Source organism: Microcaecilia unicolor, chromosome 1 (genome assembly GCF_901765095.1).
Source record: "Microcaecilia unicolor chromosome 1, aMicUni1.1, whole genome shotgun sequence".
Lineage (NCBI taxonomy): Eukaryota > Metazoa > Chordata > Amphibia > Gymnophiona > Siphonopidae > Microcaecilia > Microcaecilia unicolor.
In genome coordinates, this window is record NC_044031.1 from 250452760 (window position 1) to 250480755 (window position 27996).

The window sequence follows — 27996 nt, forward strand, 5'->3', positions numbered from 1 at the left end:
CTTAATACATTTATGTCCAATAAAAAAGGTATCATCTTACTTTCTTTTCCATGTTTTATTTTGTTTGATTTCTATTGATAACCTTAAGAGTGGACTAACACGGCTACCACACTCCTCTACTGTTCGAGAGGAGAAACCCCGTGACGTAGCTAAGAGCTGTGTGTCGACCAAGACCAACCTATCGCCCTTCATAAGAGCTGAGCCAGTGGGCGGGGCTTGCCGCCATATTGGATTGTCCAAAACATTAGCAAACGCTATTGACAACAATAGCATATAGTATTAGAAAACGTCTTTTAGAAATAACGGACTGTCTATGCTTGGTCAATCTGTAAAAGGTCTAAAGCTGTTCCGGTTAGATAAAAATGCCTTAAAAGCAGGAGGATAAAGGATATTATTTATTAGCGGCTGCTAGGGGAAACCGGCTTCAACTGCTTGACGTCATGCCGTTCCAACCTCCTTTGGTTTAGAGCCAGTGGTTTGATCAGGGTTTTTACTGCCGTGCGTGTGGCACCCAGCCTAGCGCACCTCTTTTGTATCCTTGTGGGTACTGGTGGTAGGTAATGGCGCTTCTGGCAGCGGGGGTGATCCGGCGGCTGGACGAGGCGGTGGTGAACCGGATTGCGGCCGGGGAAATTATCCAGCGACCCGCTAATGCTATCAAGGAGATGATAGAAAACTGGTAAACACACCTCTTCCTCTCTCTGTCTCTGACTCGTGCGTTTGTGTCCAGCACCCACCAGATCATCTTCCACTTACCTCCGTCTTGCGAATCCAGGCCTGGTTTTACGCCGCATGCGCAGACTGAACGGAACGAGCGTGAGCAAAAAAATGTGCCCTAATACTGGCGATTATATATTGGCAATGGCATACAAGAAAGCTGGTCTGCAATCGTTCTGAGGCCATGTCCCCAACTCTTATTTGAGGCAAAGTTTCTTTACTGAAAATATTCATATAAAAATAGAAAAATAAACAGTAAACCATTATGATAATAACAGAAAAATATGTGATAATGTAGTAGTAGTAGTAATATGGACAATCAAGAAGTACTGGTAATAAGTGATGACAATAGAGACCATTTTTTATTTATTTTATTTCTGCGTTTGTAGCCAACATTTTCCAATAGGGAATCGGTTCAATGTAGCTTACAAGTTACATTGGTTATGCATGTTATATAGTTATGTATTTGCGCTTGTCTCGTTCAGTTCTTGTTCGAGATCTGGTACCATTGTGTGTCCTTTTGTTTGGTTTTGTTTAGGAGGGGTCATTAGGAAGGATTGTTTGATGAAGTGGGCTTTCATATGCTTTCTGAATGCCAAGTTAATGCCTTTGAAGGCTTTTGGTACTGTGTTCCATATTTTGGGACAGATGTATGTGAAGTTGGTTGAGTACGAAGATTTGTATACTATTCCTTGATATTTGGGGAAGTGTGTTATGTATAGGTAATTCTGTTCGGTTTGTCATGTATGCTGGTGCAAGGCCGAAGATTATTCTGTAGGTGAGTAAGCATATCTTGAAGGATATTCGTGCTTGACTGGGATACAATGTTTTTGGAGTAGTGGTCGTACACTTTTGAAGCGTTTTGTGCTCTTTGCAGTTTTCTTAGTGATTGTCCTTTGCATCCAGCATAGATTCCGTTGCAGTAGTCAACATGGGTGAGGACCATGGATTGTACTAGTGTGCGGAATACATCCCTTGGGAAGTAGTTTTTATCTTAACAATTTTTATTGATGACAAAGCCAATAACAGTCAGTAAGGACAATGTCAGAACACACAAAGAAAATTATAGTACAGTACCATACAACCCATCATCAAGTTTTTATCAATTTTATCCCCCTCCTCTGCCCACTGTCCCAATATAACGCAGTTGATAACAACCCTAATCCCCCAGAGAACCTCAATCAATTAAAGCAATGCAATAATACTAATAACAAGAGAGCTCTGTCTTTTCTGACTCTCCCCTTCTCACAAACAAAAAACAAAAGGAAGGAGTCCCCTCAACAGAATCAACCTTAACCCTTCCCAAAACCCAAGTATCCACCACCCTTCCCTCCTGAAGATGATCTAAATAGGTTGAGCATAATTGGAGAAAAGGAAGAAAAAAAGGGTGACTCTCCATGGCAAAAATCACAAAAGCAAAGTATTAAGGAGTAGGCTGTGCGCTCAAGGAGAGAGATGCTGTACAAAAGGTTCCCAAACCAGCCAAAACCATTTCCTCCTCTTTGCTGTAAGACGAGCAAAGTGGGCCTCCCAGCTGGACCGCATTATGCCAATGCCACTGATTAGGAGCATCCCTCACACACGATGTCTGCAGGATACACTTCACGCCCACTACATGCTTTATAGAGAAAATATCGGTGTCCCTTTGAAAGTGAGCCCCTATATATTTCCAACCCTAACAGAAAACTGGAGGGGGCAAAATTAGGAGGCAAAGGGAAAAGATTTTTTTATATACGAAAGCACCTGGTGCCAGTAGCCCTGTATAGTCGGACATGTCCAACGCATGAGATAATGTATTCTCCATTGTCCCTCAGGCATCACACTGCAGAGACGGGATACACCCGGCATGGAATGCCTGCTTTTACAGGTTTCTATCGAGCCTTATATAGAGGGGATCCTGATAGGGGCTTGGATCCGCATTGTAAACGGGCCCGCTGCTCCAGTATGGGGGAGGAAGCTGCCTCCCATGAATAGCCAGACTTCACAAAACTGCCACCAGGGAATACTTCAAAACATTCCTTTATTTTCCAGATTAATAAACAAAACTTCACTCCAGAGTAGAGGGCTGTTCTGCCTTGGCTTAGTACATCAGCCAATTACACCAAGACTTTGCCCCCTTCCCTGAGGGGAATGCAATACTCCTTTGGAAATCCCTGCTTTTTTTTGGTCCCAGTCAGTAGCAAACAAATAGTACTTGTCCCACAAGCAGGATTTCCCCTCAAGACAAACAGTTAATCACCAAGCAGCCTTTCCTTTCAGGAGGTGCAATACTTTTGGGACTTCCTCAAACCCAAGGTATTTCAGCCTGCACTGCTCCTCTCCTCCTGAACTGAACAGTACTTTAGGAACCTCTCTTGCCCAAGGATTTTCAGCCTGCAACTGCTTCTCTCCTCCTAAACTGAACCCCTCTTCCCACCAGGCAGCCCTCCTTCATAACCAAGCCTTCCAACTTCGGAGGTTCTCCACATAATCAGGTTTCAAAACAGGTTAGTAATTCCCCCACCATTCATGGTTTCCCCAAAGCAAACAGGTCTCCCAAAAGAAAAACAGACTTTAAACCAAAATAAATTCCAAAATCCTGTTGGTTTCCCAAACCTTCAGGGGCTGCCTTCCTCAGCTCTCAAGCTCCCATTCCGTTCTGCTTTCTTCCCCTGCTCAGGCTGATTAATTCCCCCTTCCATCCAATCCTCCTCCTGCTTCTCCCCCACCCCTCCCTATTACAGGTGGGCAGCATGATATACTGATTGCGGGTCCAGGGTAACTGGCTTCTTCATTTACCCTCCCTCTTGTGTTCAGAGACGGTATATGGCCAGCTTGCCTATCCCCTGTGCTCTCACTCCTAGGACTGGAAATGCATTCTGGGATATGTAGTTCATGGATTTGCTGTTTCACTCTATACATCGGGGATGTAGCTTTGTCACAGCATATTTATCTTTCTAGTCTTGACTTACCAACCTTAACGTTTCCCTTAATCGACCTATGGGAGAGGATGAGGTTGCTTGAGCCATAAAACATAGCTCCCAGTTTAAAGCACCTGGTCCAGATGGTTATAGAGTGGAATTTTATAAACTCCTGTCACTGGATACTGTTCAACCTTGTGGCCACGTTTATATATATTTAACTGTGTTTATTAATTTTCATTATATACAAAGATAACATCTTTGATAAGATACACCAATATTGCAAGCTTTTTACAAAAAGTAATCAAATATAATAACACTATTCCATAAGTATATTAGTTTATAGTCCACTAAACAATGTGAGAATTCAAGATGGTTTGAAAACCAATGGAAGTTGGAATTTAAACATAACATTATTTAAAAAAGAAAATAAGCAGGAGGTTACCCTTTTAATTATACAACCTTTTCTTTATATGGACTTAACCTTTATCACCTTGCGCATTAAGGAAAGTACGTAATTGTTCTGGGTCAAAGAAAACGTATCTTTTATCGTTTAAAGTCAACAAACACTTGCATGGAAAACGTAACTGGAAGTTTGCCTTGATAGCCAAAGATTCTTGTTTCATCTCAAGAAATTTCTTTCTTCTCTGCTGAGACCAACGAGAAATATCTGGGAATATTGAGATTTTACTACCTTTAAATTCCGGATGAATATTTTTAAAATATAGCCTCAACAGAGCTTCTTTGTCTTGTAAGAATACAAATGAAACAATTAAAGTAGCTCTGAGCTCAATATTTTCTTTCGATTGTTCCAAAAAGTCTGTTAAATCTAGTACTTCAGGTGTTTTATCTTGATTTCCTAGAACATTCTGTAGTGATTTTGGCACAGTTTTCAGATAATATATTCTTTGCAAAGGTGGAAGGGATTGATCCGAGTACTTGTACACCTCCTTCAAAAGTTTTACAAACATATCTCTTGGAGAAATGAGTTGATCTCTTGGAAAATTTAACACACGTAAATTTAAATTTCTTGAAGAATTTTCTAGATTTTCTATCTTTCTATGTAATATCATTCTATCTCCAGAGATTTGTGCTTGTTGTTCTAAAATCTTAGCAGTTTCAGTCTCAAGTTTAGTCTGTTTCACCGAAATACCTTCCTTTTTTTTTTTTAATTATTTATTTGAGAGGAATTGTTTAAAGATATGGAAATAAAGGCTTTACAAACCTTGTGCAAAGATTCTAAGGCTGTCCATATAGATTCCAAGGACACCTCTTGGGGCTTTACCAGCGGTTGAATCGCCATAGCACAAAGATAAGATTCTTGTAATTTTGTATCTTGAGTCGAGTCTTCCGTTGCCTCCCCAGTTGCCATCTCCGGTGTTCGTTGGGCTCCCGCAGCCTGCCCTTCAGACGGAGTTCGCCACCCCTTCGAGCTTCCTGCTTCAGGCCTCGGTACAGCAACGCCATCTGATTGCGGAGGCGGCGGGGTCAAAGGTCCCAGCGGGCTGAGCGAAAGATCGCTCTCCTGGACGGGACTCTTTCCAGTCTCGTCAACGGATACGCCCGAAGTTGGGGTCGACACCAAAAATGAGGACATTGGCAGTTGTCCCGGTAAGGAGGGGATCTGTTTCGGGAGAGGTGGTCCCTTCGTCTTACCCTTCCTTTTCGGCATTATTAAGAAGGAAAAAAGGAACTTTCTAAAAGCTTTCTACGAGCATCCGCCGTCCACATCCTGCTCGGACGCCATCTTAAATTCTGAGGAGCTGTGGCCACGTTTAATGAGTTTATCACATCTAAAAGGCTTTCCGACTCTTTGACTTTGGCTCATATAGTTCTTCCTAAGCCCCGTAGGGACCCCACCCTACCCGCCTCATATAGGCCTATCTCACTTCTTTGTTTTGAGGCTAAGTTGTTGGCCATGGTGCTAGCCAATCGGTTGGCTAGAGAACTCCCATCCTTTATTGCTTCCCCCCAAGTTGGATTTTGAGATCGTCACAGTTAAAAAATTAGGCAGATCCAGGCCTCTTTGAAAGCAGTCCAGGTCAGGGATGAATATACGGTCCTTATTAGTTTTGATGTGAAAAAAGCCTTTGATAGAGTGGCGTGGCCGTTTATGTTCAAGGTCCTGGAGAGATAGTTGTTGATGTTTCTTTTGTGCCATTCATCTAGGAATTCTTCTGTGTTTGTTGTTGGTGACCATTGACCTTTATATATGGTGCTCCAGAATTTGATGGCATTGATCTTTCCTCGAGTTTTGTTTGTTGTCCGTGTTTGTGGAGGTAAGGTTTTGTGTTCTTTCCAATAAAAGGTTAGGTTTAGTTTGAAGTGTTCAGACCAGGGAGTTTGTTTCCACCTCAGGTTCTGTATTTTGAAGTTGTTCTCCTGTGAGAATCTAAATGCTAGTAGGTCTATGGCGTGTCCTTTAATGTGGGCAGAATTCACTGGTGGTCGTTGGAAGTTCCAAAGTTTGAGGAATTGGTCGCATTTTTTGGAGCTTTCTGTTTTTTGGCCTTCCAAGTGGCTATTTTGTGGTGTTGGTGCCTGCCTCCCTAGTTTCACCCTGTCGTTGACGCCCTGTCTTGGACAGCACTGCCCTCTAGCTGTTTCGATGGCTGGTGTCCTGTTTCTTCTAGGACTGTCCTTCAGTATGTTTTCTAGTCCGGTCTCTGGCAAGCATCTAGTGAGCTATCCTCCCGTGTGAACATTTCAGAGGGGTATACTCTTCCCCCTTGAGTGTTGTGGCCGACTCTGTATTTTTGGATGTTGGACTTGCTCCGTCAGGCCTTGCTCTGTCCCAGGGCATGGGGCCTTAGGATGCCTGGGGCATTGGGTCTTTCTCCAACTCTGGTGGGGGCGCCTTGCTCCGTTGCTGGCTACTGGGCTTGGCTCCCTCTCTGGCGGCCGAGCCTGGCTGTGTCCCTGGCGGCCGAGCCTGGCTGTCCAGTCTTGCTCCGACTCTGAAGTCAGGCCTGGCTCCATCGCGGGCTGTCGAGCCTGGCACCGTTGCGGGCTGTCGGGTCTTGCTTGGCCTCTTTGTTGGCGGTCAAGTCTTACTGTCTCTGAGTGGTTTTGTCCTGCTCCATTTTGGAGGTCGAGCCTTGCTCCGGCTCTAGCGGCCATGCCTGGCCTTTTCGATGGCTATCGAGGCATACGCCACCTCTGACAGTTGAGTTTGATCCATCTCTGACGCAGCTTGATCTGTCTCTGGATGCCGGACTTTCTTCTCTCTGTAGGATTCGAGCTTGGTTCCGTCTCTGGTGTTGAGCCTTACTTCATCTTGGGTGACGGGTCTTTCTCGTTCTTTGGTCATTTACTCTGGCACCTTTTTTTCTGGTTATGGAGTCTTCCTTTTCCAAGGGACGGGGGGGGGGGGGGGGGGGAGCTGCTCCTTGGCTGGTTGTCTGGTATTGCTTTCTTATGGCTCTGGATGGATCCACTTCCTGCATCTCAGGAGGATGTATCTTGCGCTGTCTCAAGGTGGCGGATTCTCTCGGGATCTCAGTTCTCGTCCTGCCTCTGCATCTAGATTTTGGCTCTGGCGCTGCAGGTCGAAGCTTGTGTCTTGGTAGTCCATTCTGCAGGACGTCTGTGGCCCCACCCTACTTGGGGACTGCTTTGGTACATTCCACTCATGTCTGGATTGATCTGTGGGACATAATGGAAGGAAAAATTATGTTTCTTACCTGATAATTTTCTTTCCTTTAGTCCCAACAGATCAATCCAGAGGCTCCCCCTTGGATTTGTTTGCGACATTGGGTGGGTGGTGTGTATGTTGTCCTTTTCATGTTTGGATGTGGGGTTTACCGTGGATGATGCCTTGAATTCTTGCAGTTGTCGTTTTCAATGGACGGATGATACAGAGGAATGACCGCAGTGGCTTGACCACAGGGCTGTTTATTCTCTCCCCTTTTTGTGACATAGGCAGGAGTTTGATTCATGGGCTCATGGTTTCCTTACTGCTTTGGTATCGAACTGTCACGGTCGTGAGTCCTTGTGCCAGGCGGAGCACCGAGACGAAGACTTGAACTTGTGCTCTGCTGGGCAGTCTAACAACCTCGAGGCTTCACCTGTGGTGACCGCCGTTCCCCGAGGGTTGAGCCCCCAGGTGCGGGCGGGCGGCCAACAGGACTTCCAGATGCAGGCAGGGGTCAGAGGGCCGCAAGCAGCAGGCAGAGGGTAATCTGAGTTCAGACCGTAGGCAGAGACAGGCAGCAAGCAGAGAGTATCTGGGTTTAGGCAGTAGTTAGAGACAGGCAGCAAGCAGAGAGTATCCAGGTTCAGGCAGTAGTCAGAGACAGGCGGCAAGGAGAGAGTATCTGGGTTCAGGCAGTAGTCAGAGACAGGCAGCAAGCAGAGAGTAATCTGGGTTCAGGCAGTAGTCAGAGACAAGCAGCAAGCAGAGAGTTATCTGGGTCCAGGCAGTAGTCAGCAACAGGATAGTCAGCAATGAGAGTAGTAGAAAACCACACAAGAGCACAAGCCAACCTACCAAAGTAGAAGCCGAAGCAATGAAGCGGGGAGAAGCTGTTCCTAAAATAGCCCCAACTATCAGGGGGAAAAGGATCAGCTGGCGAAGGGAGCCTCCCGAGGCGGGGCCTGGCTGCGAGGCTCCAATCCTGTGGAGCAGAAGGCGGGGAGAAGAACTCAGCGCTCCAGGAGGGCAAGGCACGCCACGCCGCAAGCCAGTTTACCGACGTGAATCCCGCGTCCAGCAGGAGCAGGCAGGGACGATTTCCGTTAGGCCAGTCCCACCAAGATGGCCGGCGCTCCGTGTCCAAGGATCCAAGCAACGCTCGGAGCGCTGAGCCCGCCGAGATGGTCGGCGCTTTACGTCGCGGGAGTGCTCCGTCACCGAGGAGGTGAGGAGCATGACACGAACATGCTGAAAGTGAGGCAGAGCTCTGGCATTCTCTCTATTTTCACCTGCTGGTAGAGGTACATAACCCACTCGTCTCTGGATTGATCTGTTGGGACTAAAGGAAAGAAAATTATCAGGTAAGAAACATAATTTTTTCTTCCTTCCTTGTCTTCACAGGGTGGTTTTGGCTTTTCATCTTAGCCAGCCTGTTTTTCTGCCCTCTGTTAATGGAAGGGGATTGCAAGACGGATATTCACTTGCTTCATTGCCTTGATGTTCGTCGAGTGCTCCTCTGGTATTTGCAAGCTACCAATTTTCTCAGGTGGTCCGATCATTTTTTTTTCTTTTTTCAGGCCTGAATTGGGGTCATGCAGCATCTAAGGTGACTATTTCTTGCTAAATTAAGGAAGGTATTGCCTCTGCGTACCTTCTTTCTGGCAAGCAGCTGCCGGCTTCTCTTTGATCACATTCTGCTAGGGCCCTAGTAAATTCTTGGGCGGAATCCTGAGTTTTCTCTCTCGAAAGTGTATGTAAAGCATCTGCCTGGTCCTTGCATCCTTTTTCCAAGCATTATTATCATGATGTTGTGGCTTGAGCAGACTCTTCTTTCAGCCGTTTGGTGCTATCTGTGGAAGTTTCAGATTCTCACCCTACATGAGAACTGCGTTGCTACCTCCTGCAAGTCTCTGGATTCATCTGGCGCAGGTGCTAAGGAAAGAGAAGCGGAGATAAGGAGATAAGGAGGGCAAAAAAGGACTTTGAGAAGAAATTAGCGTTGGAAGCAAAAATACATAGTAAAAATTTTTTTAGATACATTAAAAGCAGGAAACCGGCCAAAGAGTCGGTTGGGCCGCTGGACGAAAATGGTGTTAAAGGGGCGATCAGGGAGGACAAAGCCGTAGCGGAGAAATTAAATGAATTCTTTGCTTCGGTCTTCACCGAGGAGGATTTGGGGGGGACACCGGTGCCGGAAAGAATATTTGAAGCGGGGGAGTCGGAGAAACTAAACAAATTCTCTGTAACCTTGGAGGATGTAATGGGTCAGTTCAGCAAGCTGAAGAGTAGTAAATCACCGGGACCTGATGGTATTCATCCCAGAGTATTAATAGAACTAAAAAATGAACTTGCGGAGCTACTGTTAGAAATATGCAATCTGTCCCTAAAATCGAGTGTAGTACCGGAAGACTGGAGGGTAGCCAATGTTACTCCGATTTTTAAGAAGGGTTCCAGAGGAGATCCGGGAAATTATAGACCGGTGAGTCTGACGTCGGTGCCGGGCAAGATGGTGGAGGCTATTATTAAGAATAAAATTGCAGAGCATATACAAAAACATGGACTGATGAGACAAAGTCAGCACGGATTTAGTGAAGGGAAGTCTTGCCTCACCAATCTAATGCATTTTTTTGAGGGGGTAAGCAAACATGTGGACAATGGGGAGCCGGTTGATATTGTATATCTGGATTTTCAGAAGGCGTTTGACAAAGTGCCGCACGAAAGACTCCTGAAGAAATTGCAGAGTCATGGAATCGGAGGTAGGGTATTATTATGGATTAAGAACTGGTTGAAAGATAGGAAGCAGAGAGTAGGATTGCGTGGCCAGTATTCTCAGTGGAGGAGGGTAGTTAGTGGGGTCCCGCAGGGGTCTGTGCTGGGTCCGTTGCTTTTTAATGTATTTATAAATGACCTAGAGATGGGAATAACTAGTGAGGTAATTAAATTCGCCGATGACACAAAATTATTCAGGGTCGTCAAGTCGCAGCAGGAATGTGAACGATTACAGGAGGACCTTGCGAGACTGGGAGATTGGGCATGCAAGTGGCAGATGAAGTTCAATGTTGACAAGTGCAAAGTGATGCATGTGGGTAAGAGGAACCCGAATTATAGCTACGTCTTGCAAGGTTCCGCGTTAGGAGTTACGGATCAAGAAAGGGATCTGGGTGTCGTCGTCGATGATACGCTGAAACCTTCTGCTCAGTGTGCTGCTGCGGCTAGGAAAGCGAATAGAATGTTGGGTGTTATTAGGAAGGGTATGGAGTCCAGGTGTGCGGATGTTATAATGCCGTTGTATCGCTCCATGGTGCGACCGCACCTGGAGTATTGTGTTCAGTACTGGTCTCCGTATCTCAAAAAAGATATAGTAGAATTGGAAAAGGTACAGCGAAGGGCGACGAAAATGATAGTGGGGATGGGACGACTTTCCTATGAAGAGAGGCTGAGAAGGCTAGGGCTTTTTAGCTTGGAGAAGAGACGGCTGAGGGGAGATATGATAGAAGTGTATAAAATAATGAGTGGAATGGATCGGGTGGATGTGAAGCGACTGTTCACGCTATCCAAAAATACTAGGACTAGAGGGCATGAGTTGAAGCTACAGTGTGGTAAATTTAAAACGAATCGGAGAAAATTTTTCTTCACCCAACGTGTAATTAGACTCTGGAATTCGTTGCCGGAGAACGTGGTACGGGCGGTTAGCTTGATGGAGTTTAAAAAGGGGTTAGATAAATTCCTAAAGGACAAGTCCATAGACCGCTATTAAATGGACTTGGAAAAATTCCGCATTTTTAGGTATAACTTGTCTGGAATGTTTTTATGTTTGGGGAGCGTGCCAGGTGCCCTTGACCTGGATTGGCCACTGTCGGTGACAGGATGCTGGGCTAGATGGACCTTTGGTCTTTCCCAGTATGGCACTACTTATGTACTTATGTACTATTACCTGATCATTTTTTTCCCTTTAACCACAGCAGATGAATCCAGAACTCCACCCTTCTTCAGTTCTCTGTTCTCATGGTTTGTTCATTTCTCTGTTTAGGGTAATGGCTCATTTTAGTGTTAAAAGTTTTTGCTGTTTTCTACCGTTCATGCTGCTTTTCTGTAAGGAAGAGGATCTATTATGACTCTATTCCTTCTGCTTTGTTATGAGAAATACTGACTAGCCAAGGAGCATACCGTCCTATAAGACAGAGTTCAGTGCTCTCTATCTCCACCTGCTGGTAGATGGTCACAACCCACATGTCTCTGGATTCATCTGATACTGTTAAAGGAAAGAAAATGATCAGATAACATATAATTTTTCTGTAAAATTTTCCATGGGATGTCCAGCAGTCTGTTGTGGTAGAGACATGTCTGTTCACCAAGAATTGCAACCAGCTTCAGCTTTATCTTCGTCTCTGCTTCAAAGTGACCAAACTCATCAGTTCTGTTTGGCTAAAGACTAGTAACCAATTCAATAAACACAGGCAATTCCACTGTTCTCATAGGCTGTATTCACTGAACTGCAAAATTTAAGATGAGATGATCCACTGTTTGTGTGACAAGATTTGCAATAGCAAAGTCCTGTTCCAAGTTTTGCTGTTTCATTTAGTTTACTGAGGAATCATCATTTAGGTCTCTCTTCTGCTTTTAGTTTTTGTTTTTAACTGCTGATAACTAGGTAAAAGTAGTAAAAATTGGTGAAATTATTACTTCAGTGCAAGTAAAAGTAACAAATGTTTCCTGTAATTTTTTGCATGTAAAAGTGGCAAAACTTAGTCTTCCAGTATTGTATAGTAGCTATCACCAAAGCCCACAGCGAGATCCTCTCTGCTCCACCTTCCCCTCTATGTCACATCCTGGTTCTTCTGCTGTAGTCTGGAGATCTTCAACTGGCCTGACATTGGCTATAGAGAGGTCAAAGTAGATAAAGTGCTTTGCTGGCACTTTATTACTGGGTCTGACCTTGTCATGGTCTGCATCTGTTGTGCATAGTCACTACATGGATGTGCAAAGCACAGCTTATCATGTACCTGTTCCTGGCACAAGATATTTATTTATTTATTATATTTGTATCCCGCACTTTCCCACTAAAAGCAGGCTCAATGTAGCTTACATTGTAATAGGTAACACAGAATTTTGTTATGTAAAGTAGGAAATTAAGTATAACATAATAATAGGATGGATGGGTAGTAATAGGATGGATAGGTAGGTAAAGACAGGTGATAGAGGGAGGAAGGTAAGGTGGGAGATAGAGTCTGGGTCAATGTCGTTTTCAATATTAAACAATATTAATTGTTTACTTCTAGAGATGGCTGGAATGTTTCTGTCAGTTTACTTAATATTTCTTCCAAGGCCTAGTTCACTTGTTTTAGTTCACAACAGCTTCAACTGCCTGAGTCAGTTTGTTAGGATGTGAGAAATACAGAAGCATGTTTTATTCTCACCAACTTAAAAATATATCAAGGCACATACCCAAGATGGTAGCCTTGCTGTTTGTTGTTGTTGTCTTGTGTGTTCCAAAGTAGGTTACCTGGGTATGGTGAAGCATTTAAGGGAAAGATCTGGGTTTTCTTTCCTGCTTCCAGATTAACTTTATCTCCAGTCTTCCTCTTCAGGTCCAGTGGATGCCTTTTATTGTGAGGTTACTAGGATTTTGGCCTCATTCTCGCAGGGAGTAGTTGCCATGATGGAGAATGTACTGCCCTGCCCAGAGGCTGTGATGCTATTTTCCAAAGAGTGAGTTCTTCTGTAGGCGCTAACAGAACAAGGAGAAAATGCCCCCCCCCCCCCCCCCCCCACACACACAGTTGATGTGCAGAGATGCCATTGCTGTAACTGGGGAAGGAGGAGGAGATGTCAAGCTTGACTTTGGAGGGAGTAGATGTTTTCTGTATGCTACTCCCCCCAGAGGTTTTTGCAAGAGGACTTGGAGATGAAGTGAGTACAGAAAACATACCCTTACTTGATGCTGGGACTATTGGATTGGGTGTTAAAAGTGTTTTTTGATTAATTGTGGAGTTTCCTTATGTGGCTTTGCTGACTTGAGGGAGGCTATTGAAATGCTCTTTCATTTTCAACATGGAGGCTTTGTGGGAGTTTGTTGCTTTTGTGCAGGCTTCCCTGTTGGTTCCAATATAAGCATTATCTGCAAAAATTGAACTGGTGGTGTCAGAATCATCCAGCAGGAAAAAACAGGTCACCAAACAGATTTACCGTTAAATAACAAGACACCAGGCTTTCAAAAGCTATGCATGCTCCTCAGGGCTTTGGCATTTCCCTAACAGTTGAGCAATACAAACCTACTGATGTGCACAACTTTCACTATTTGCTGCCAAATCACTTTAAAAAGAAAGAGCAGGGGTTTAAAAAATACTAAATCATAGCTAGTGGCATTCTGATGAAGAGTGTAATCAATTGTTATTCTTTTTTGTTGGTCTTGCTTACAGTTTAGATGCAAAGTCTACTAGCATCCAGGTGACTATAAAGGAAGGAGGCTTGAAATTAATTCAGATCCAGGACAATGGAACAGGAATCCGAGTGAGTACAGGGAGCTGGCCCACCATGTCTAAAACATTGTTGGATTAGCAATACAGGATTGTTTTGTCACTAATTTAAACTAGAATTTTTTTCAGGACAAGGCTGTATTTTTTTCCACAACTAAGGGGTTAATTCTCAAAAGGGTGCCTAAAGTTAGATGTTTAAAATGTGTGCACTAAGTAAAAATTCTATAACGACAATTACATGCATTATTGCCATTATAGAATACTAGCATAAGTCCACAGTTAGACGCCTAACTTTAGGTGCAAGCACCTATGCTAATTCAATGGCTGATGTAAATGCTCACACCTAGCTGTTGTCAGTTAGGAGCGTAACTGACAATATTTTATAACCTTAGTGAGTAAGTGCTGGACATGCCCTGACCCACCCATGCCTCTCCCACATCCCCACCCTCTTGCAGTTACGTGCTATAGAATCTGTGAGCAATGGTTACAGAATACTGTGCCAATTATTGTTAAATTACATGCTAATTGGCATTAATTAAGTTATGCATGTAACTGCCAATATTCTATCATCGGTGCATGCAGTTTTGCACACTAAGCATGGAAATGGGCGTGCAAGATTATAAAATTAGGGGTAAATGTGCTGAAAATGAGACATGAAGTGTTTTTTATTTTTTGACTTTTTCAGAAAGAAGATATGGACATAGTTTGTGAAAGGTTTACAACAAGCAAACTGCAGACCTTTGAGGATCTTTCCAGAATTTCTACGTATGGATTTAGAGGCGAGGTTAGTGGGGAGGTTAAACTCTTGGAATATAATGATGACAGATTGGGGCTAGTGGTCCATTAGAGCACTGGTTGTATTATTTAGAATTCCTGCGTCATGAGTTCTCTGAGATCTGGGGCAAATGCTTTCATATCCATGTCTATCTGGAATCCAGTTGAAAACAACCTGCTTGTCTTAAAATGATATTTTCAGTCATCGTCTAAAGGCAGTTTTTAAAGCTTGTGCCTAAATTTAGATTCTAATCGCATACGTATGTTACAGAATTCTAGCCCGTGTGTGTGATTGGTGCCAATAATTGAAAGTTATGTGTGTGTAAAATCTAGGCGCTATTCTGTAACTGGTGCGTGCAATTGGGGCATATACCTGGGCAGAGCATGGTTGTGCCATCAAATGACGCATGCAACTTATAGAATACTATTGGTTGCACGCATTGCATGGCACACTTAGGCACATCAGCTTAAACCAGCCGTTGACATGACATTAAGTTGGTGCACCTAACTTTCAGCTTGTCAAAGTGGCTGGGCATTAGTATTGTATAATGGCTTAGGTGCACCCAAAAGCTGTTATACATTTGGTGCTAAGCGAGCCCCATTGTGATACTTACTTCTTGGCAACAATTTATAGAATTGCCCCCTGTGTTTTTATGGACATGTGTGCGTTTGTGGGCACAGAGCGGATTATATTTGGTATTTTCTTGCTACCTTTAAAGCAACAGTAAAAAAACACATTAAAAAATAATTCAGTTGAAGTTAAAATAGGGTAACCTTATTTATATTTCTCTCCTGGGGAGATAACAATTCTTTTAGCCTCCATTCTGAAGGAAAAGGAAACTTATGATACTATTCTATTCTCTGATTTCTATTCTGCTTTTAACCTAATAGTGCATAGCAGATTACAAAGTAGTAAAAGAAATTCCCAACTGGAAAGAGATTACATTAAAAAAAAAAAAAATCCGTTATTATAAAGTCACTATCATAATAGCCGCATTGAACCTTAGATTTCATGAGAAAATGCAGGGTAGAAATATCATAATAAAATACAAAATAAATAATGTATCCTAAGTCATTACTATGCTTTGGGATACTGGGATGAAAATAAATATGTTTTAAGTGCTTTACGAAAAGAAATGTAAGGAGTAATTAGGTGAATTTCAAACAGGTATACAGTTCTATATTTTAGCTCCGTGAAATGCAAATGAATGCTCTTTATAGTGGGAATATTAAGTAATAAAGGCTTAGAACTGCTCAAATGGTTCCTATTAATCGGAAACTGCTGTATGTATATTCCAGTAACTTTTATGTTTGTTGTTCTGGCCACACATATCAGGGTGACATGAGGATGCTTGAGAAGGTTTTTTTTTTTGAGGAGGGGGGTTAGATGTGGAGATGTATATAAGTAATGCCACACTGGGAAATGACCAAGGGTCCATCGAGCCCAGCATCCTGTCCACGACAGCTGCCAATCCAGGCCAAGGGGACCTGGCAAGCTTCCCAAACGTACAAACATTCTATACATGTTATTCCCGGAATTGTGGATTTTTCCCATTTAGTAGCGGTTTATGGACTTGTCCTTTAGAAAACCGTCTAACCCCTTTTTAAACTCTGCCAAGCTAACCGCCTTCACCACGTTCTCTGACAACGAATTCCAGAGTTTAATTACGCGTTGGGTGAAGAAAAATTTTCTCCGATTTGTTTTAAATTTACTACACTGTAGTTTCATCGCATGCCCCCTAGTCCTAGTATTTTTTGAAAGCATGAACAGACGCTTCACATCCACCTGTTCCACTCCACTTATTATTTTGTATACCTTTATCATGTCTCCCCTCAGCCGTCTCTTCTCCAAGCTGAAAAGCCTTAGCCTCCTTAGTCTTTCTTCATAGGGAAGTCGTCCCATCCCCGCTATCATTTTATGCACCTCATAAAGTAGATTTCATTAGTTCTGGGCAAAACTTCTTATTCAAGCATTTAAAGCAGTGTTTCCCATGTCGGTCCTGGAGTACCCCCTTGCCACTCAGGTTTTCAAGATATCCACAATGAATATACTTGAGATTGATTTGCATAGACTGCCTCCATTGTATGCAAATCTCTTTCTTGCACATTCATTGTGGATATCTGAAAACCTGACAGACTGGGAAACACTGATTGAAAGACACTTCCTTCTTGCTCATTCCCACTGTTACTGATAAGTTGTTATTCTTCTGATTGTGTTCTGAGCCCAATGCACACATCATTACTACTACAAATCATTTCTATAGCGCTACCAGTTGTACGCAGCGTTTCACAATTGAACATGAAGAAAAGACAGTCCCTGCTCAAAAGAGCTTACAATCTAAATCAGGACAGACAGACAGGACAGATAAGGGTAGGACAGACAGATAGGACACATAGGGAAAAGGACTATTGAAGAGAGGAAGACAAGATAAGGTGACAAGCAGGTGACAAGTTAGGAATTAAAAGCAGCATCAAACAGGTAGGCCTTTAGCCCGGATTTGAAGCATTTGGTTCATAATTTTTCACACTGACAGTTTGATGGACTGGCAGAGTCACAAAATATGCATATAGGTTATAAAATATGCACCTATCCATATATTTCAACCACATATATTTACACCAGCTCCCAGGCAGATGTAAACATACACAGCTGCAGTATAGCCATAATTTTGACTGCTTTTTAGTGCTGCTATTTTATATAAAGACATAGGTACCCATGGCACTTATTTTAGAAGCGCTATTCATGTTATAGACATCCAGGGTGGTCAACATAGGAGTAATGTTAGGAAGTACTTTTTCACGAAAAGGGTGGTGGATGCGTGGAAAACCCTTCCATAGCTGATGGTGGTGATGAAAATGGTAACAGAATTCAAGAATGCGTGGGCTAAGCACAAAGGAGTTCTATATGAAAAGAGAATGGAATCAAAACAGCTTAGTTGTGCTTAAGCAGCAAATCTAGTATTTGGGAAGTAAAACTAGTGCCGGGCAGACTTCTACAGTCTTTGTCTCGATTATGGCTAGATAGACTTGGTTGGACTGGAGCAAACTTCAACGGCAACTCTAGTAGTTGAAAGTTAGGCCAGTGCTGGCCATACTTCTTCGTATAGACTGGATGGACCATGTAGGCCTTTATCTGCTGACATTTACTATGTAACATAGAAACATGACGTCACATAAGGGCCAAATGGTCCACCCAGTCTGCCCTTCCACAGTAACCACTAACTAATCTTTTTCTTAAGGGATCCCACAAGTCTGTCCCACACTTTCTTAAATTCCGACACAGGCTTCATCTCCACGACCTCCACCAGGAGGCCATTCCACGCATCCACCACCCAATACTTGAAAGAGTATTGTCTTAGATTCTTCCTTAGTCTGTTCCTCTGAACTTCATCCTATGCCCTCTCATTCCAGAGTTTTCCTTCATTTGAAAAAGGCTCACCTCCTGTACGTTAACACCACTGAGGTATTTAAACATCTCTATCATATCTCCTGTCTCCCACCTCTCTTCCAGCATATACATGTTGAAGTTCATGAGCCTATCACTGTATGTTTGTTTGTTTTTTCCAACAATTATTTATTGATGAATCAACAAAATGAACAATCACCACATTCAATATACCAAAACATAGTTAACATCCATCTGAGTGCGAATAAGATAATGATTACATCATCAATTATTTTTGAGCAATTTTGCCCGACCCTCCCTCCCATTTACTTCTAAATATTTATTGAGATCCCCACAAATTACACAATCTCATTCACCCCAATGCTAACAACCAATTTCAACCAAACAGTACAAAATGAATGTACAGCCATTCTCAAACTTTACCTTCTTTAACCGTACCTATCACTGTATGTTTTATGACAGAGACCACTTACCAGTTTGGTAGCCACCCCTGGACCAACTCCATCCTATTTATATCTTTCTGTAGGTGCGATCTCCAGAATTGCACACAGTACTCGATAAGTGGGGCCTCGCCAGAGACTTATACAAGGGCACTATCACCTCTTTTTTCCTGGTGATCATTCCTCTCCTTTTGCACCCAAGCATCCTTCTGGATTTGACCGTCACCTTTTCTACCTTTTTGGCCACCTTAAGGTCAACATACACAATCACCCCCAAGTCCCACTCTTGTTTTGTACACAGGAGCACTTCACCCCCTACATTGTATTGTGCCCTTGGATTCTTGTAACCTAAGGGCAGGACCCGGCATTTCTTAGCATTAAATCTTAGTTGCCAGTTTTCAGACCATTCTTCAAGCTTCGCTAGATCCTTCTTCATGCCATTCACTCCCTCTGGGGTGTCCACCCTATTACAGAGTTTGGTATCTTCTGCAAAGAGACAGATCTTACCACACAGCCCTTCCGCAATATCGCTCACAAAGATGTTAAAAAGAGCCAGCCCTAGGACCAATACCTGCTCAGCAAAAGCTCTGGTCCAGTTCCAAAAGTCAGTCACTGTACATGCATTAAATCTGTGAATGTATTGTGGAAACCTATGTGACCCCTGACAAAGGTTTTTCCGAAACTTGGCCAGGCTGGATCCTGTTTCCATTAAAGTTGACATTTGGATACATTCTTGCAGTGTTTGTCCTTCCTTGGATCACTGCTGCTGTTTGGTTGTTTAATATTGAATTACACCATTCGGTGATCACTAGATGCCAAATGATCTCCCACCATAACATCAGAAGCATTGTCCCCGTTTGTAAGCACTAGGTCTAGAATAGCTCCATCCTGCGTCGATTCCGTCACCCACTGCTGAAACAATTCTTCCTGTAGAGAATCCAAGATCCCTCTGCTTCTATGTTTCTATGTCCGTACCCTGAAAATAGCAAGGGCAGTTCGATATCAAGTATGCATATATTATCCTATCATATATATGTACTAGGAGTTTATCTTGTTGGGCAGACTGGATGGACCATTCAGGTCTTTATCTCTCATCATCTATTATGTTACTGTGTTACTATATAAACTGGTATTTAGAAGTTCATATTGCATAAATTTCTAAAACTGGAGAACATCCATATTCCCAGAGGACGTGGCCTGGGCATGTTTTGGGTGAGTATAACATATAGGTGGACATTCATTCCCTTTCTGAAATGGGGAATGAACATGTTCTAACAGATGGTTGTGAGGATTTAGATTTGCTACCTAGGCTGTTCATGGGGCCCTTTTAGAAAGAGCAGTAAGAGTTTGGTGCAAAACATAATGCAAGTTAAGTGCAAAGCTTGAGCAGTACATGCAGGGAATGTGCCCAGCATCTGCCCAGCATTTACCACAAAGGGTAATTACTGCACTCACTCTATCCATAAAATAAATAGAGAAACAAGCTTCAGCAGCATCCCCCCCCCCAAAAAAAAAAAAAAAATAAACAAAAACCCAAAACACATGTCTCCTTCTCCACAACTGGAGGTGAGATCCTTCATCCAACTGCAAAGGGACTATAATCTGCCAGCTAATTCACTCTCTTAAATGAAGCAGGATATCATTAACAGAGAGAAGAGTGGATATTGAGAGAGCTTATAGTCAAACTAGGATCTTTTCCAAAGGTGGGTTCAAATTTTTATAAATACATTAAAGCAGGACTTCTATATCGGGGTTGAAAAAACATGGGGACAGAACAAATTGGAATATCCTCTAGATCCTCAGACCTGGAATACATGACACTGCACACTTCATCAGCTTCAATCACACAGTCGTCTTATGTTTTACTCTACAAAGCTTACTTGATCCCATGAATAAGAAGTCTAAAGTCAAGGTTAATGGTGGGAATAGATATTAGACTTGTAAGACTTGACAGGTCTGATATTCAGCTGGCGGCAATCGGCGTTTTTCTGAGCACCGTTGCTGTTCAACTCAGAAATTTAGTGCTGGGCCATGTCTGGGCAGTGGCATTGAATTTCCAAGTTTCCAGAGCTGGCTAATGCATAACTGATTAAGTGCAATATTCAACACTTAAAAACTCATTCCTATCTTTATGCAGTGCCCCATAGCTAGTTATGTGTCCTGACTCGGCAGGAACGCCCCTAAAATAGCTGGTTTTCAGTTCAGCGATAACTGGTTATTTTCAGCAGCACTAAATGGTTAAGTGCCGCTGAAAATTAGTGATTTGCCCCACACAGGCAATTTAACTGACCAGAAGCTGTTTCTGGCTGGTTAGATTGCTTTGGATATCGACCCGGACATTTTTTTATTGTTCACAGTTAGGAATAAAATCTCTAGACTTCTCAAGCTACAGAAATCTCTTACCTATAGGATAATTACATGTACATCATTTGGACTATGAATACCCTTTCTAAGTGGGACAAACTGGATGCATATGTGTTAACTTATTTATAATTCTGACTGATCAGTGTCTGTCAATAAAGAAAATTGAACTCAGAACTGAAATCAGTATTTTGGCATAGATCGTTATTTGCTTGTTTTTTTCAACAGGTTTCCTGAAACAAGCATAACTTTTCCCCCCTTCTAGGCATTGGCGAGCATCAGTCATGTGGCCCATGTTACTATAACTACTAAAACAGCTGACGGGAAGTGCGCTTACAGGTATGGAGTAGTACGATGCTTATTCTGCATCTGATGTGCAGTGACACTAGAAAATTGTATAACATTTTCCTTAAAATTGGAATGATTGTAAATATTTTTGTTTGGAAGACTTTTATTGTATTTGCTTTTTTTTGTTTTGTCAGTTGGTCTTTAAAATTGTATAAACAGGTGGGAAAGCAGTTAGTTCTTATGTAAAGAGATCAATTGTCACAAATAACTGGTTTAACTGAAGTATTCTGTGATGTATTATATTTTAGCCAACTTTATCAATCGTGAAGGATTTCCCAAAGTGACTTATGAAAGTAGATTTCATAGAATACAATTAAAATAGTTACAAAAATTCAGTAATCCAAGCAACCACAGTTTGCCTTCCAAATCAGCCTTGGCTTGCGTTCCAAGACCCTTTTAGCCAATCCCTGACTATTACCAACATTCTAATTTTCACTGCTGACCAGCGGAATTCTGGCCAGCAGTGCAAAATCCCCATTTTAACCCCATAGAAACTAATGGAAAAATAATAAAATTAAATAAAAACCCAATAAAACTTTATCCGAATCACCCCAAAATTTCTATACCAATTAAACCTCCCATTCCCTATCAAATCATGCTTTTAAAATTTAAAATACCACTTTTTACAGTCCGCCCGCAATTATCCCTCCTAATTCATGGAGGCCACATTGTGTCTGCATTTGTGGGAAAATGTGGGGTAGAAATGAACCATAAATAATAAACCATCTAGAAAAAGAATGGGGAATCATTCAGAATGTTTCTCAGCAATTAACAGTTTCTAACTAAAAAACTCTTGTCTTATATTGCACCTCCACAAAATGTAGTGTCCTAAAACCTGACTCATGTATATTTTCCCAGCTGATACTATTTCTATCAAAGGAAAATTTGCATTTTTTATAACCCGAGCACTGTAATAATACTGTAAAAGTTATAGTTTCCTGCAAGGTGTGAATATTTCCTCCAAGGACAAGCAGGCTCATAATTCTCACAAGTGAGTGACACCGACCCGCATCGCCCGGTCTGGAATTTTCCAAAGCTAAATGAGAGCTTTGTGCAGTGCGAGACGCACTCCACTGCGCATGTTTGAGTGCCTTCCCGCCCGCCGTAAGAATGCGGTCTCCTCTGTTCTTCTTTTTCCGTGGTGAGGAGAGGGCATGTTTTTTTACTGTCTCCTCACATCGCTCAGTTCTAGAGAGCTGCTGGATGGCCTCATGCAACGGTGTGCATCGGCATTGGGGGTGCTTGCGCCTACTCTGCCTCCCGTTGTGGCCCCAACTGGTCCTCAGCCTGTGGTGCGGCCTGCAGGACCGGTGTTGACTGCCACCCAAGCCGGCACTCCCTCAACGTCAGTGGAGAAAGCTTCGCCAGAGTCGAGGCAGGCGTTTGAACTATTCGCATACCTCACTGAAACTGCACATGTAACAGTCCAATTTTATTTAGCTGACTTCTGATCAAATTATGGGGTATGTCTACTAAAGTGTGCTAGCAAATGGGCTTAGCATGTGCTAATGTGAGACTGTCCTGCACACTAAGCCTATTTCTAGTGCACCTAGGAATCGAGCAATTTCTAGTATTTCTTTTTCAGGTCGTGCACTAATGTTCGCATTAGCACACATAACCTCAAAAAAAAATTGATGGGGGAGTACTTACCGACTCCTATTTTGGAGATGCTTAAGGCTCTCGCATTATGGACGTGCTAACCAGTTAATGCGTGGTAATTAGAACATGCTAGCTGGATAGCATGTCCATGCCCATTCTCCGCCCTTGACATCCCCTCCAGAAAGTAAATACAAACAAATAACTATTGCACACTTAGCGCATACAAACAAATTGCTTACTGTAAATACTTTAACGTGCTTTGTGGTAAGCATTTCATGTTTTACCAAGCGCAAATTAGGGCTTACCACCTTTTAGTAGTCAAAAACCTATGTCAATTGTGTTAAGAAGCTTGCTTTTTTAGACATCACTCACTTCTTTAAAATACATAAAATATGCCTGAGGCCTGCAGAAGGAAGGGGAAATGGTTAGTTTATAAATGTATTAAGTAAACATATCATCAACCTCTAGGCGATTCACAAAATAACATATTTTTGATTTATAATTAATTTTAACAGGAGATCACGTGATGTGCTGAGAGGTGAAGACGCGAGTCTGATTCTCTCTGAGGTCCTGCGCTCTGTTGCCATTGAAATTACAACCCAAACTAAGGGGGTCTTTTACTAAGGCGCGCTTACGTTTTTGGTGCACACTAAATGTTAGAGACGCCCATAGGAATGCATTGCATCTCTAAAATTTAACGCACAGCTGAAACGTGAGCGCGCCTTAGGTAAAGGGGGTCTAACTGAGCTGAACTTGTTCCATAACGTTGGCGCCCGGTACATGTAAAAAATTTTAAATCCAAAGGAGGGTAAAATGCCTGGGAAAAGCCTCAAAATCAGGGAAAGACGAGACCGTGAACTATCAAACCAAGATGGCGGCAGTGGAGTTCTCCGAGGTTCCGCTGTTTGCCCAATCGCAAGTACAGCAGCTAACAGAAGCAGTATGCAAAGCCATGGAGCCACGATTCGGTAAACTATTGGAGCAGCTCGCGAGCTTAGAGGTCAGTGTTAACAGAAATAACATATCGCACTACAGAACTTGAGGAGCAATTGGCTCCATCTTTTTCTCTGCACAAATATAACAGGGCTAGGGTGTCCCTATAATCGTCCCTCCAAATGACACACTGATTACGATTTATAATAATTACTACTCTACCTATGAAAAGTTATTTCGTTATTATACTTCCTCTGTGTACATCTGTATGCTGCATGAGCCAGTATGTTGAAAATGTAGTGAGATTAAATTAAAAATGCTGTCAACAATAAAGAATGACAACGTGGATGCAGCAGCTCATAGGTTTGCTTGCTTGTTTTGAATGGGAAGGGGAAACATAGACTGACTTATTGGCTTCAATTTTTTTACTTCATCCCATCTCCTGTGTCCCCAGTGGCCATGACAAAAAAAAAAAGCAAGTGCAGGGCTGCAGCAGCCTTCAGGCATGCGCTGTCAGCTCTGCTGATGCCCTGCCCCGGCTGATGTCAACTTCTAGTTCCGGGGGCAGAGGACCAGTAGAACTGACAATACATACTTGAAGGCTGCTGCAGCCCTGCTGTTGTTTTTTTTTGTTTGTTTTGCCGCCGCCGCTGCTGTCTGCAGTAGCAGTTCGGGTGGTGGTGGGAGGGAGGTTGGGATTTGCTGTGGTGCACCAGGGTGCCATGGCGCACAGCTTGAGAACCACTGCTTCAAGCAATTCCTGTGTAATCTTTCAATGCAGGCTGCTTCTTGCTTTGCCTCCTTCTCTCCGCCTAGATCAGAATGCATCCACCACTGCTTCATCTGTTTCATGATCTTACCAATGCAAATTATTGCAGCCTCTCGCTGGAGGCCTTGCTTATTATGTGGCATTGTGAACTTATTTGTTATAGAAAATTGCATTTGGATAAGTTCCATTACACGTGATTTCTCTTGTGCATTACTCATTTGTTGAGTTATTTATATATCTTTCAAAAGTTGGCATTTTTTGATTTCCTGAATCCCCGAGGTATTACTTCAAAGAAAATTTTAAATTATCTATTTGCCTTTCAAGCTGCTAAATTTTGGAAATTTATATCAGTTAATTTACAACTTATTGCTAACTATATTAAGTTTAAGAAAGGCTTTAAAACATTATTGTTTCAGATATGTGTGGACTAAGAAACAATTGTTTGCAGTTGCCTTTATTATCTATTTTTCTCTTATGATACTGTTTGTTTAAGTACATCTTGTAATCATACTTTGTAATTTCCTAGACTATTGTGTTCTAGAATCTTGCTGTAATCTGCTTATGGGAACAGCGGGCCATAAGTGAATTAACTCTAACTGTAACGTGGCATTGTGCTCAAACATAATGCATAGATGGGGGGGAGCTGCATTGGGGCTATAACCTGTTATTTGCCCTTAATACGACTTAAAGGGCACTAATGCAGGTTTGCTTGCCAAAACCCAGCATTATTTAAGTCACCGTGGGGTACATAGTAATGAAATGCAAAACATGCAAATGTATATAAACCAGCTCATTGCTATGTAAGTTCTATAATGCGGCTTGCAAGGAAAAGTAATGCCAGCGAAATGCTGGGGATATTTTAAAGTCCGAGGATTACTAGGCCACAAAGCTGGCCTAATGCCTCATCTTAAGGGGGCCACGTTGTGCTGTCCAAGACCCCTACCCCTTCTTCAATCATAACACCCCACCAAATCAAGCTGTGCTCTTGAAGCTCCCCAAAATTGAGCCCTGTCCCCAACTCTAGAGTAGTACCATTTTGAATCCCATCACTAGCAAGGGCAGGAATGATTAGGGATCACACCTGCTCTATCCCACTAGACACCAGTGAACTTTGAAGGGAGAGTTGGTTGTGTGGGTCAGTGAAACTTCTAGTTGGGGGCAAGGCTTAATTTAGAGGGGCTTAATTTGGGGTATCAGGAGGGCAGTTTGATTTGTGGGAGGTTGGGTAGCACAATGTAGCCCCTTTAAGATGTGCCCCAGGACCACAGGGCTTGCAGCCTGAAATATTAAGATACCACAAGTTGGTGACTCCCATGGTAAATCAAGGCACGTCAAAAGTGTGCATTTTACTGCAGCTTGATAGCTTCTTGCTTAAGACCTTTAAAATAAGTGTATGAAGAATTATAGAGAGCTTGTAGTTCTTGATAAAAAAAATAAAGACCTCAACTGAGAAACATCATTCTTTTTTTTTTTTCATTAATGATGTCTTGCTGATTTTCATGCAATATCTCTATTAGAAGCCACACCACCATTATTTTCTTCTATTTAATGGAAACCTGCTGTTGCTAAAAAGTCTTTTGGTTTTCCTTCTTAGAGCAAGTTATTCGGATGGGAAACTGAAAGCTCCACCTAAACCTTGTGCTGGGAACCAAGGCACTCAGATCACGGTAGGCCTGATCTGTTGCTAAAAAATTAAGGGCCTGATACCTATGTGCAGGATATTACCGAGCTATAATTTGATCCTGTGTGACTCATCCACTAGTGCCCTCCTACCCCATATACTCGCTTCGCCACCACCAGTGAGAAGAGAGGGTGGGCTTGCACCTTTTTTTTTGCTCCCCTCCATATTTGTGTCAAATGCAGCTATATGCTCGCACAGCTTTTGGTATGGTGCTTTCTACGTGCATAACATTTAGGCCAGAAAGAGGAGAAATCCTTTGTAAATTGTGGAGGACAACAAGTTCTATCATTGGACTCTGCAACGCAGGTGTGCTGGCAAGCCAAACAAGTTGATCTAGTCCAACATACTCTAGCGAATACAGGAACAATCCATGAAGTGTAAAATATTATTTATTCAAAATAACATTAATTTTATAAAGCATTTTCTGCATGGAAAACATGTTTTACAGACAGAACGTGGCTCATAGAATCACGCTAGTGTATAGGGGCATACAAGTACGTCTGCCAGCAAGAGCATGTGAGCTTTTAGGTGGACCACACGTAGGCATTCCCCGGGATGTAGTTTGGAATTTGGATGAGGTTGCGACATTTACAAAGTAACACAGTAAATGACAGCAGATATGTACTTCACAAAATATGTGCATCGATACACACGTTTGCATCTTCTTCAGAGCAGGTATAAAATTAGCGTGACAGCATGGGAATTATTGTAGGAGTCAAAAGGCAGAACCTGGAAAAGATAGTGATGGCCCAGAACTGCGTATCTCAAGAACTTCTGGTGAGCCTTACAAATGGGTATATGGAGGTGCACTTTCTTGAGGTTCAAGGCCTCTAGGAACTTCCTCTGCACATTGCTGAAATCATTGATCACAATGTCTCTGTTCAAAAGTGTGGTATACACAGTGCCGGATTCACACACTTCAGATCCAGAATAGGTCTAAAGGAACCTTCCTTCTGGACAACAAAATAAGAATATAAGAATAGCCATACTGATTCAGACCAATGGTCCATCTAGCCAAGAATCCTGCTTCTAGCAGTGGTCAATTCAGGTCACAAGTACCTGACAGAATCCCAATTGTAGCAAGATTCATGCTGCTGATCCCCATGCCTGTCTCAGTAGCGGGTTGTGGATTTTTCCTCCAGGAAGTTGTCCAAACTTTTTTAAACCCAGATACACTAACCACGGATACCACATCCTCTGGCAATGAGTTGCAGAGCTTTACTATTCATTTAGTGAAAAAAATTATTATTATTGTTACATTTGTACCCCGCGCTTTCCCACTCATGGCAGGCTCAATGCGGCTTACATGGGGCAATGGAGGGTTAAGTGACTTGCCCAGAGTCACAAGGAGCTGCCTGTGCCGGGAATCGAACTCAGTTCCTCAGTTCCCCAGGACCAAAGTCCACCATCCTAACCACTAGGCCACTCCTCCACTCCATATATTTCCTTCTGTTCATTTGAAAAGACTGCCATGTAACTTTCTTGAGTGTCCCCTTGTCTTTGTACTTTTTGAAAGAGTTAAAAAAAATCAATTTGCATTTACACGTTCTATACCACTAAATATTTTGTAGACCTCCATCATGTCCCCCCTCAGCCATCTCTTTTTCCAAGCTGAAGAGTCCTAATCTCTTAAGCCTTTCCTCATATGAGAGGAGTTCTATCTCCTTAATTGTTTTGACTGCCCTTCTTTGTACCTTTTCTAATTCCTCTGTATCTCTTTTGAGATACAGCGACCAGAACTGAACAAAATACTCGAGGTGAGGTTGCACCATGGAGTGATACGGAGGTATTATAGTATTCTCAGTCTTACTTACCATCCCTTTTCATAATAATTCCTAGCATCCTTGCATTTTGGCCGTCGCCACACACTGGGCAGAAGATTTCAACTATTGTCTGCTTTTACACTTAGATCTTTTTCTCAGGTGCTGACTCCTAAGGTGGGTCTTAGCCTCAAGTAA

The 27996-nt window shown here is 42.6% G+C and overlaps 2 protein-coding genes across 2 annotated transcripts in view; one reads left to right on the plus strand and one right to left on the minus strand.

Annotated features, from left to right (window-relative positions):
• The window catches only part of LOC115471716, a 34673-nt gene extending 33893 nt beyond the window's left edge, over positions 1-780 (minus strand). The window contains exon 1 of the mRNA XM_030205525.1: positions 757-780. The gene's annotated coding sequence lies outside the window, so the exon portion shown is untranslated. The remainder of the gene's footprint in view (positions 1-756) is intronic.
• Positions 101-27996, plus strand: LOC115474802 (DNA mismatch repair protein Mlh1-like). The gene is made up of 6 exons (XM_030210504.1): positions 101-679; positions 13671-13761; positions 14413-14511; positions 20974-21047; positions 25952-26024; positions 27961-27996. The coding sequence occupies exons 1-6, from the start codon at positions 561-563 to the stop codon at positions 27994-27996; spliced, it is 492 nt and encodes a 163-aa protein (XP_030066364.1). The 5' UTR covers positions 101-560.

What these genes read in the sequence shown, in the direction of transcription:
- LOC115474802 (XM_030210504.1), top strand. Translation starts at nt 561, where the DNA reads ATGGCGCTTCTGGCAGCGGGGGTGATCCGGCGGCTGGACGAGGCGGTG. An exon ending in AAGGAGATGATAGAAAACTG is followed by an intron (nt 680 to 13,670) that starts GTAAACACACCT and finishes TCTTGCTTACAG; the next exon opens with TTTAGATGCAAAGTCTACTA. An exon ending in ACAATGGAACAGGAATCCGA is followed by an intron (nt 13,762 to 14,412) that starts GTGAGTACAGGG and finishes TGACTTTTTCAG; the next exon opens with AAAGAAGATATGGACATAGT.